The sequence below is a fragment of the Mauremys mutica genome, chromosome 3 (genome assembly GCF_020497125.1).
Source record: "Mauremys mutica isolate MM-2020 ecotype Southern chromosome 3, ASM2049712v1, whole genome shotgun sequence".
NCBI classification, from domain to species: Eukaryota; Metazoa; Chordata; order Testudines; family Geoemydidae; genus Mauremys; species Mauremys mutica.
Genome location: NC_059074.1, coordinates 167,601,663 through 167,613,856, shown reverse-complemented (window position 1 = coordinate 167,613,856; position 12,194 = coordinate 167,601,663). Strand labels below are relative to the sequence as shown.

The 12,194-nt window shown below is 41.3% G+C and overlaps 1 protein-coding gene across 4 annotated transcripts in view; it reads right to left on the bottom strand.

Moving 5' to 3' along the window:
• Positions 1–10,101, bottom strand: part of KCNH1 (potassium voltage-gated channel subfamily H member 1) — a 346,134-nt gene extending 336,033 nt beyond the window's left edge. For all 4 annotated transcript variants that reach the window (XM_045012018.1, XM_045012019.1, XM_045012021.1 and 1 more), the window contains exon 1: positions 10,001–10,101. In XM_045012018.1, the coding sequence (XP_044867953.1) occupies positions 10,001–10,079 (79 nt within the window). In that variant the 5' untranslated portion in view covers positions 10,080–10,101. The remainder of the gene's footprint in view (positions 1–10,000) is intronic.
• Positions 10,102–12,194: the final 2,093 nt, after the last annotated feature.

Genomic DNA, 12,194 nt, shown 5'->3' with positions numbered 1-12,194 from the left:
CAAAAAGCATAAACATAAGGAGAGTAAGTTTAGGTTTCCCAGGCAATCTTAGTTCTGGTACTTCCAAATTTGTGGAACACTTGACTTTGCAACCTGAATATTTTTTTTTTAAATATAGTATTTTGGTTTTCTTTTTTTGATAGCAAATGTAGTTATAGAACTATAGTACTCCCTTGTAAAAACATCTCTCTCAAAACCTCTACAATCAGAGCGTTTACACTCACAGTTTGCATTAGTGATTCCCGCAGAGCAATTATTTATTGATCATTTTAATTCAGGGCTATCCCTGAATTGGGCAGACTTTTGCTCTCAGTGGTGTAAATCAGGAGTAACTATCAAGGTCAATGGGGATATATTGGTGTAATACCAATGTGAGATAAGAATAAGGCCCAACATCTAGACAACTTTGTAAGGAAATACATTCTTGGAATTCTTTACAAAAGATGAATGTAACTATTTCTTTGAGCACAAGGAGCTTAGAGCCTAAACTTCAGATGCAGAGTAGGGGGACACACCCACTAATCACAATTTTTTTGTCTGAATAAGAAGTGCAGTATTGGGCCCGCAAGAAAATATTAATCTGTTAAAATGCAAACAGCAACTTATACTGCTATATAGGTATTGAGGTAGCAGAGTAAAGCCAATGGGATAACCTGCTGTTCTCATATCCATGCTACTCCACTGAGATCAAGGGAGTTGCACAGATGCACATTTTGGCTCAGTATCTATTGAGCTGATTTCTTGGGTGGGAATGGGTTGATATTTAAAAATCATCGCATTATGTGACCTGATTTGCCATGTTAAAATGAATCTTCCGTGCTGAGTAATGAAATCTGTGGCCATTGTAATGTAAGTTCTCAATATTCTGGCTCTATTTTCAGATACAGCCTGGTTCTACAGTTCAAAACGATGTATTGTAAAGACCTAAATATGGCTATTTGTATGTATATATTAAGGTTCACATAATAAAACACACACTTTACTGAGACAAAAAGGGTTTTAAAAACTCTACAGTTGCTAGGGCATGAGCAAAGCTTCAGTGCAGTACACACATTTCAATGCTGCATTCTAAGCCTACTATTTGCACATAGAGCACGGTGCACAGACTGAAAAGAATTGCAGAAGATGCATTTCATCATACTTACCACAAAAAACCAAAGGAGACACTAACTAAAACAACTTCAAGTGACTCAGTTTGAACAATTGCACAAAAATGAAAGCTACTTTCAGCCAGCAGTTCACACAGAGATTAATAGTTCCATGCCAACATTTGTTATTTTACATTGCTATAATAAATATTTCACAATAGACCTCTATCACCAGAAGAGTGTCAACGGCAAACAGCAACACATCCCACCAACAGAGATAACCCTCACTCTTTTGAGGATTATGTATCTTCAGAAAGATAGTCAAATTAAGTCTACAAAAAATTTTTAAAGAAACACTTTTGCAAACCATTTTTCCTCTTTGTAAATTAACAGAAATTGGTACAGAACAATGGAGGAGTAATGGCTGAAATGGACAGAATGCATGGAAGCTGTCATGTGTATATTGTACATAGCATCATTCTGTACCTGTCTGTCTATGAGATAATGTCCAGACTGAAAGTTAAAAAAAGAAAGCATGTTAAAGCAAATGTGGCATCTAGAATGAAGTAACTTTCCAAAATTAAAAGTTATCAGTCAATAAAATTAATGTTAAAACTTCACCCTATACAAATCTGCAAAAGCCATATAATGTACTATTTTGTTTTAAAGAGAACAAAGATAATAATGTTTAACAGTTGGACTTCATTTAATTGTTTGTTTTTCCCTTTCTGGTCCTAAAAAGAAACCCAGTGAAGATCCTGTTTTGGGGTAGGTTAGTTATATAGGTCTTCTGACAATTTAAAATAAACCATTTGATTTATTGATATTTTCAGCCATCAAGAGCTTTAAAAGCATTTGACCAGAGCTAATTTTATGCAGAATCTTAATGGTATGCATTACAAAAATGCATTAACAAAGTTCTCTAGCAAACAGGTTTCATTAAGATTTGTTTTATGATCTTGTTCTAGGATTTAATACAGAGATTGATTGATGGATGAGTTGAATTACTACTGTGGAACCTTTTTGGGTGTACAGAACATTAATTTTAAAATGCATATCTAGCATCCTTATAATTTATTCTTTTTTTCTTACTAGATCAAGTCATACATTTCCAAACACTATAAAAATTAGAAGCTCTTAGCTTAGTAATAACTAGCAAGGAAAAATTTCAGTACTCAAATTGGGCAAAATATTGGGATAACATTAGCTTATTAGAGAAGTAAAAAAAGTTATGTTGCAAACTCTAGGTCTGTACTGCTCCCAATGAAGTTAATGAAAGAGTTTTGCCATTGACTTCAAAAGGAGTGAGACCAAGAAAGAAAAAAAAGCATTGTTTCTTCACATTGGCCCCAATTCAGCAAGGTACATGAACATGTTCTTACTTTTAAGCAGCTGAATAGTCCTGGTGAAGCATACTCATATGCTGAAATACTTTGATGAATCAGAGCCACTCAAATTAGGCCCAACCTAAAGACCCTACCTAAGCAAAAACTCCCATTGGATGGAATCTTGCCCACACAGTCTTGCAGGATTGGATACTTAAGGAATGTCAGCTTTATGCATTTGCCTTTAATAAATGTGTAGCACATTAGTTTGTGTATCAGATGCCTACTTTGTTTAGGTGAAATTCACTTTGCCTGATGCAAGTGAAGTGACAGGGATGGGAGGGAGGTAAAATTCACTTCCCAGCCAAAACCACTCTGCAGATGCTACTACAATTTATGAGGTGAAATAGCAGCCTTCTATGCCATTTCTTCAGGGTGTTAGGTCCCAGCAGCCACATAATTGACAACTTCACTGTCCCCAGTGCCACCTCTGCATTGGCGTATGTGGGGTTAGCATAAAGACCTCTGAAAACAATGGAGTTATAGTGCCTTGAACCAGTATAAAGGAGTGGAAAAACAAGTGGTCTGTGTCTGCTCTAGATTTCCTATCAGTCCCTCTAGAAGCTGTAACTGGTGTAGACATTCTTCCACAGACGCTCCACAGCAAAGTCAATACCCCCTGCCACATGCAACACCTGTTTAAAGGTTAACTTTGTTCATTCCAGCAATGTGTGTATCAGACATGCTCACTGAAATGCATGGCAATATGCACCTGAACCTCAGTCAGTCATGCTGGAATGAAATTCACAAGCAGCACAAGACATATGCACCCATTTACATTCTCAAAAAGCAGCTTAAATGGCACAACGTCTATATGCCAGCCAGCGGCCGCTCCAGGCACCAGCGCTCCAAGCGCGTGCCTGGGGTGGCAAGCTGTGGGGGGCACTCTGGCGGTCCCTGCGAGGGCGGCAGTCAGGCAGCCTTCGGCGGCTTGCCTGTGGGAGGTCCGCTGGCCCCGCGGCTCCAGCGTGCCTGACTGCCGTGCTTGGGGCGGCAAAAAAGCTAGAGCTACCTCTGGTGCCACCCCCACTGCACAGAATGAATTTCACCTGCTAATGGTTGGGAGACACTGAAGAATCTGCAAATTCATGAATTTTGATAAACAGATACATGATAAAAAAAAGAAAAATACAATGGACCCCAAAATATACTCTGTTCATTTATTTTGAAAACCACAGTTTAGTTTAAATTTATGAAAAACACTTAATAGTTATTTATCTGAATGACAGTGCACTTAGGAGCCCCAGTCAGGAACTGGGACTCCATTGTGCCAGGCATTGTACAAACAATAAACAAGAACAGTCACTGCCCCAAAGATCTTACCATCTAAGTAAATATCTCATAGTATAGGAAGTTATTTGCATAACTTGTAAAAGGAAGTCCAAGCCACATTGTCAGGTTAAGATCTTTTTTCTTGTTTCCTATGATACTAAGAACAATTTAGATTATTATAATGCAAAAACAGTTTAGAAATCCAATTAGTTTTTTCCCACTCTTTAGGCTATTTCCTGTTACATTTCTCTCAGACTGAACAGAACATAGCCTGGCCAGTTTCATTTTTTATCTTGCTAGTTAATTTCTCTTACAGGCCTCAGTGTATGGCACAATGTTGGAAGGTCTGGTTGGCAGACAGTAAAATGGAATGCTTGTTTGATTTTTTAAAAGTATTTCCACTGGAATTAATGATAGAATTGTTTCCACGATTGTGCTATTCAGGATTTGTAAGAGGGTTGTTTTTTTAATTAAAAAAATCTAAATTTAGGACCAAATTTGATTGGACACTGTGGAGTCAGACCTTTCTGAGCAGGGAGGTTGAGAGATTTGTCTGATTCACAATGTGAGAATTAGCTCTAAACCCTTCAAGAGGAATCCACATGGGTTACTAGAGTCAATAGGATTCTACTCACCATATCCCTTAGCAGGATGGGTCTTGGTGATGTTCTGCAGTACCAAGGAAAAAGGCCTATTCTATTAAATATGGCATAATCAACAGGGCTGATTTTCCCTCCCAGAGTACAACCCACAAGGGAAGTCTCTGTGAGACTCCTCTCAGGGAGATCCCTCTACACTCTTCCTTCAAGAGATATAGGATTTGCCCCTGAACCTGATCAAACCCCAGTGAGCAAAGCAGATCTCATGGGATCCACAGAAATGGCCAACTTCACAGAGACCCTGTGCTTCCAAACCCTCTCTTCTCTCCTCCAGATTCTCTTACTATTCCGCTCCATTAAAGCAGTGCTACTAGGGGCCTGGCCATGGGAAGTAGACACCACAGAAGAGATATTAGAGCCCCAGGCTATATTATTTTTTCCAGGGAATTTTCCTGAAGGGTACAAGGTGCTTTTCCGGGGACCCACGTCTGCCCTCCCACACCCAAACTGTTCCCCCTTCCTCCAGGTGAAACCTAAACCTGCAGAGCATCCCTCTGAGGTCCAGAGGAGGATGGGAAGGGAGAAATGGTGCCACAGAAGTGACTGAGCTATCCATCAGCACAGGACTGAGGAGATCCACAAGTGAAGGGTCTCCTGTATCTGTGGATCTAAGAGAGACTATCCAGGGCCATGCTATTTTCTCCTGATTTGGTGCATTAGCTCAAAAAAGGTCTGTGCAGACCAAAAACGTCTCAGTGTCTCATCGTCTCTACTAATTAATTGTACTAACAACTTGACCCAAATTAAATCTTCTATGTGGTCTGATAACATTAACAGCCTGTTTGTGGGGGAAAAGTTACCTGTGCATGAATGTAAGTGCTTTTATAATGTGCTTTGACATGAATACCTCATTACTAAAACACACAAAACAGCCCCCTATTGGAAAGACACTTAACTGATTTTTACCAAAGTTTACCCTCTTGAAGCCTGTATTGGCATTCCTAGCCCATCCAAACCTCCCAGTGACGTCAGTGGAAAATCTGAGTGTGCTGGAATTGTAGGACTGGGCCCAGATCCTCAGATACAGTGAGCAAGGATAGATGCCCCCCTAAGCCATCTTTCACCTACCCAGCAGTCCCAGAACCAGGGGAATAGAAAGAACCTTCTATATGTCTTAGAGCAGCCCAGGCACTGCTCTAAGTTACTTCCATTAAAGTGGCCCCCCTCTCAGCACCCCATGACCTGTTCATTATTTGTATTACAGTAGTACCTCAAGACCCCAACCAAAACCAAAGCCAGATTGTGCTAGGCCCCAGTTTGAGGCAGCTTTGGCTCAAAAGGGACTTAGGCAGAACGAAGAGTCTGGACCTTGATGTAGAAAATTTTGGCACATCCTTTTCAAACAAAAAGATAAGATACATCTATGTTATTGCCTAAACATTATCTTAAACAAGAATTGTTTATTTTATTCTATAGGCATTTGAAGCAAAATTGTTATACAAAAGAAAACACATGAGTATTTGGTGCATCTCTCTTATTTAATGTGTTATTTAGCACCATATTATTGTAGATTGAGAAGTCTATAAGTAGTTGGTAAAATATTTATATATGGGTAGATTCGTGGGTATTGGAGCAGAATTTTGATACTCAGGTAGGTATGCCAGTGTCTTTCAGCATATAAACAGATTGACCTTGAGCTAAAACTAATTATAGCAGATTAGAAATATGGCATTATCAATCTTTGTTTGCATATTACATGTAGCTCAAAGGTTTGAAGCCCTTGCTCCTCACACTGGTCTTAGGGGGTTGTATGATCTGAGCCGAGATCTGGAATAGATCTTCTTTAATATTTTGTTTAGCTTTGTCATCATCTGGACAAGTTCTTTTACCGTTTTACTGTTACTTTTATTGTTAATATTCAGAAGTGTCTGCACTCTATTGAAATTCAATAGTCATTAGACAATAGGACTTGATTCTGCAGCCTTTACAAGGCAAAACTCCCTCTGATCTCAATGAGAATTTTGCCTGAGTAAGGATTGCAAAACTCAGGCCTATAATTCTGTAAACTTAAAGGATTTTTTCTCTAGATTATTGATAAAGCATTAAAATATCATTTTATAAAAATTAGTTGCCTATAACATACTGCACCATTTGAATGGAGTGCACTGGCTGCAGACCAAGATGATAGCTGTGATACTGTTATAGAATGCTGTATACCACAGGGATATTGTGTTACCGCAGGAAAAACATGAATATGACATTAGCAATATCCATCAGCAGCCTAGTGATTTCTTCCGTACTGAACTATTTTACAGCATAGGCAATTTTCCACCCCACAGGGTGTTCTGGCCTTTTTAGCTTTTTCACTTCTTCAGAACAAAAAAAAAAAAAAAAACTTCTGTTCACCAAGCCTGACTAAGTCCTATGCACAACATTTATTTTTCTAACTATACATGGGTAGTTCAGAAGCACTGTTTTAAAATATTAAACATAAGACAAGCTGTTCACAAGCAGAATTGTAAACAACATATGTATGGGCTGGTGCATGCCTATGCCATCCTAGGAGCAGCTCGGGAAGGGATTCCTCTTTGCTCCACTATGAGGGAAGTAGTTTACTGTAGCTCTTGAAATGTTAATTCCCCCTTCACTCTGGCAGGCATGTAGGGGAGAAGACCCATTGCTCCCCATCTCCCTGCTTTTCTCAGCCCGCTCCTATGCAGGGCTGGGGAGAAACACTGACTTCACAAACCTGCTCTCTTTCCTGCACCTGGGGTGGCAACTCAGGCAAGCCACATTTGGGGGTGGGGAGGTGCTTACCCCAAATCACTGCACATGGATATGACAATCTTCCTCCTGAAGACATGCTGTAGACATGAGCAAAACACTATGCCAGGATGAAAAGACCTGAACATGCATGCACAATAAATTTAAAACCACATGTATTCTCTTTATGAGCTATATTTGGCAATGGAGACGTGTCAGCTTTCAAGCTTCACATCTCATATCAAATGCTATTAATAGAATTACATTTTAAATTAATGGGTGAAATGGCATAATTAGATGTGTGTGTTGATTATTGCTCCCAATAAATGGTTGCAGACAATTGCTTTATTACTGCGATCTAGTCTCATTTAGACAGCTAGCTTCTCTCAGGTCTCTAAAAGAGAGAGTACAATGTGGTCCTCAATTAATTTGTCTCTCTGATATAAACAGAGTGGGTTCTATTCTACTCCCCCTTCACAGCAAGGTCCATATGCATCACACCAATTAGTCATAGAACTGACATTAATGCTAAGTCCCCCACATTTCAGTGGGAGAACAGACTCCCAGGAGCATGCATTTGTGTATGTTTATCCACTCAATATTTGGAGGCAGTGTGTAGCCTGCTCTGAGCTGCCAGCTAAGTACTAGCTTGATAAAACTCCCAACATTTCAATGGCAAATCCCATCATTTTATATTTTTTTCTTCTCAGTCAGATTGTGACCCAGCCAAATGTGACTGAGCAGGGGAATAAAAGGGGACCAAAACCTTAACTTTTATATGGCCACTTTAGCTTCCCCTGCCTCACAGTTTGGGTATAGAAGGCATAGTAAAGACTGCAGCCCAGTATTCTCCTTCCAAGCAGGTGGGCCAGAAGAAGGTACGGAGGAAGAGGAAATGGGAGGAGCCTTGACTCCCCCATGCCTCCCTTAAACTGGCCAGCAGAGCTGAGCCAGCACAAAGTGGGGAAAGGACTTCACTAAATTACACCCTCTTAAAAGCAAGGGAAGGGACTGTAACTTGAGTTACAATTCCTCCCTAGTGTGGTACAGCTGTGTACCATCCCCTCCAACAAGGTTGAGCCTAGAGGTTCAGTCTAGTATTATTACAGCCCTCATTATTACAGCCCTAATGCACACCTGAGAGCAGGGGCCTGGTCTTTTTATTTGTCCCATGAAGCACCTTGCTCACCCACAGCACCATATAAATAATAATGTCAAGGTAACTTTTGACACTGCTTCTATTGATTGTGGGGGTGTAGGGATGGAAAACTGATTATATGTTCAGGTTGACGACTCATCAGTTCTGCTGAATAAAGTTGACTTTTCTCATGACGAAATTATTCAAAGACAAAACAGTCTCTAGGAAAAATTTTAATAATTGAAGTTGGAAGATTAGAGGTTCTATTTCACCACAGCCAGCCAAAAGATTTTGTTTTTAAATAACAGGATTTTCAGTAAGGATGGATAGTATTTTTTGTTCTAAGAATACAGTAATCAAACATTTCTCTAGGAAAGGAGTGGGGGAAGGCAATCTTTTTAGAGTGTCACAATTATGTGTGAAGATGTGTTAGTAGTACCCAGATTCTCTGCACTCCAAGACTTTCCAAAACGCTGCTGCTTCAATAAGAGCCTCCGTTTTTTTTTTTAAATAAATTGAAAATCATTCCTTGGAGTCATTTGAGTTTCCAGCCCCAGATCAAATGAGGAATTGTCTTTCTTCACTTTCTCATCATATAGCTGATTTTTTTTAACTACTGTAATTCACTAATTGTGTTTTCCTGATTCTACACTCTAACTTATCCAAGATGTCCTTAAATTGCTTAGCATCCTCAGTGAAGTGAATGGGGGTTAAAAATTGGTAGAACTTGGGCCAAGACCCTGCTAACATATATGTTCTTAGTTTTAAGTATTATGCATAATATTTGCATGATTGAGGCCTTTTTAAGGAAACAGCCTTTTAGAAAAATCCATATCACATTAATACATATTCACATGCAGTTGTGCAATTCTAGACATTTTCCCCTGGCAACAATATACTGATTACTGTATCCTTAGGCTCACAAAATTGCAAATACCATATTCTTTACTTAAAAAAGAAACTTAATTTCAACTCAGCGAGATAGACCTCCCCTATCTTCCAAGATGACTTAGGGTTTTTTCCTAGAGACCATCTTGAATTTCTGAATCATTTAGTCATTAAAAAACAATTTCTCAGACCAAAAGAATCTCCATGAGAGTCAATTGACTTCTTACATACCCTGTATTCCCTTGACGTCTGTGGGATCCTTTGGGTGAGTGTAAACTACTTGAATGAGTGAATTCGGCCGGATCGGGCCCATAGTGTGGCTGATGGTTTTGACATTTGGCTATAGAAGAACTATAACATTTTCAGTATTCAACTTAAACCATATACAGGCTAACACCTATTCACTCCTTACTATTACAGAAGTGACAGGCAGCTACTTAGATCTAACTGGAGACACTGGAGCCCTGCAGATAAGTGTCCCGAGTGCTTTACGCCAGATCACGGGGGTTTCGTGCAACCCAAGAACCCGGGCTTCCTCCCCCACCGCCCCCCTTTGAAGGGTCCGATCACACTCTCCCCTCTACTTTCTGTGGGACTTTGAAAAGGCATCTCATGCGGGATCATTTCCACCAAGGGCACCGGCATAGACCGCTTCATTCAATCACCTCCGAGCCGCGATGGTTCAAAGCCAGGTGGGCAGCCCCTGGCCGGAGACCGGCCGCTGCAGGAAGGACTTACTGTGTTTTCTTTGCCACTGCCCCCTGCAAGCCCCACGCTCAGCAGCATTTCTGGCCGCCCCTGGGAAGCAGCTTCCGAGGCATCTCCCGTGACTGTGCGTGCTGCGGGTGAATGCAATCCTCCCCTTACCATTAGATCTTCGCACAATGTTCTCCAGAAAGGTGTTCTGAGGAGCCACCAGCCCTCTCCTTCCCCCAGCCATAGTCATGTCTTCCGGAGTCCCGGGCGGAGGCTTGGATCAGGGCTGCGCGAAGCTAAGCGCTCCCACTCCACGCTCGTCCCGCTCTGAGCGCCTCATGCTCTCCGCTGGGACCCCACCGGCTCTGCAGCATCAGCTTCTCCAGCCACCCAGCCTCCCACTGCATCCCTGCTGCTTCGGCCGCCGCCTGGACCGGTCCGGCAGCGCCCTCTGCTGGGCACAATCTCCGCCATTCCCAGCCCCGGTCCTGATGCTCAGGCTGCGGGAGGAGACAGGCAACACCTGTACTGCAGCACCCTCCCCTGGGCACAAAGAAATAGGCGCTGTCTGAAGCGCGCCTGGGCCGACTTCCCTTCCGCAGGCAAAGAGCCCGCATAAAGAGAAGGGCAACCCTAACTACACACTACTTGTGTGGACCTTTGACCTGCACAGCTGGGGTCAGCTTTGTAAGACCAGCGCCAAGTTCCAAGCACACCTGGGCCACTTCATAGTTTAGGGTAAAAATCATGGGAAGCCCCCAAACATATCAATTTCATCAGAATTTGCTTTCAATGATAAAGATCCTTCAAACCTACCAGGCAAAGCTTAGGGCATGAATCTAGCCAGCCAAGACAGAGGGCTGGAGTCACCCTTCCAACCTTGTAAATTAGGAATAGCTCCACTGGTTTAACCATGGTGTAATCCCAGTGCAAGGGGAAAGGGGGGGAAATAAACCCATGGCTTCACAGAGTTCTAACAAGAGCTGACTACTACACCAAATAATGTCTGGGTAGTCAACTCTGCTGCCCCCAAGAGCCATGCCACAAAACTTTTATCACTTAAGAATTAAATAAATACACCCTTACTAACCTTTACCAGGCACACTGAGACCCTCAGATGGAAAATACTAATGAAGTGTTATATCAACGTGCTTTAAGAACATTGAGCCTCCCAACACCTCTCTGAGGGAATTAAGAGTTACTGCCCCTGTTTTACAGATAGAGAAACTACGGTCTAGAAGTTAAGGACTCTGATTCTAGGGTGGGTGCCCAACTGAAATATCATGGCATGATTTTCAGAATAGTAGTCACAAGGCCAGATGATCCTCAGCTGAACTGAGTAAAACTACACCCATTTATAGCAGTTGAGGATCTCCCCTCTTTAGTAATCATTCTGGGTTTTCATTCATTCCTAAAATGACTTCTTTTAAAAGGCTGTTTTGTATTGTGTGGTTAAATATCAGCTCAGTTAGAGGGAAGAGATATTTAAATAGTATACGCTTTGATGTTTCAAAGAGTTTGATCTATTTAATTTGTAAAGGTTTCTCTTTAATGGATTAAACTATTCTTCTCCCTTCACCATTCTAGTGATGAATGGGAGTAAGGGCATACCAGGTCTCTTTAATTTACAGAAGATAGAGATACATATCTTATTCCCAATGCTGTTGGCTCTTACTATCTATATTGCCTTTTAAAGTGCAGTTCCTTCAGACTTGTGTATACGCAACACACCCAAGATCTCTCTCTCACACACAGAGGTTCCACACTGAAGAATCACTCTATGAAAGTAGCATTATTGGTTCTATGTTTATTGTCTCACAGGGGCAAATTTTTAAGAGATAGTTAGGTACCTAAAGATGCAGATAGATGCCTAGTGGGATTTTCACAATCCTGTATCAAGAGCTGGAATATACAGTCGACTCCTGCTGGAACCAGCAGCATCAAGCATCCCTAAAGACATTTTAAACCAGCCAGCAGAATATTTCCCCAGGTCTCCCCCCACTCCCATTATCTCTGGCTGCTAGCGTAACCCAGCTAGGCAGACCCAGGATCAGAGAAGCATACAGGTAAGTCACCTTTACACACACACACACACACACACACACACACACACACACACCCCTACCTTCCCAAACTGTATCAAGCACTGATGACTGCAACTCAGGTTCTGGACATTAGTTAATTCATTTTGCAAGTAAGAATTCCCTTCCCTCCAAGGAAGGGATTTTCCAAAACTTACTCATTACCATCTATACAGATTCAGCATAAAAGGCTACTATTATGATTATTCAGGGTTCTATACCCATTGTGCTCTAACTTTGCACAGTTTAAATGGCTATATAAGGTAGAAAGCAAGCAGACTCCT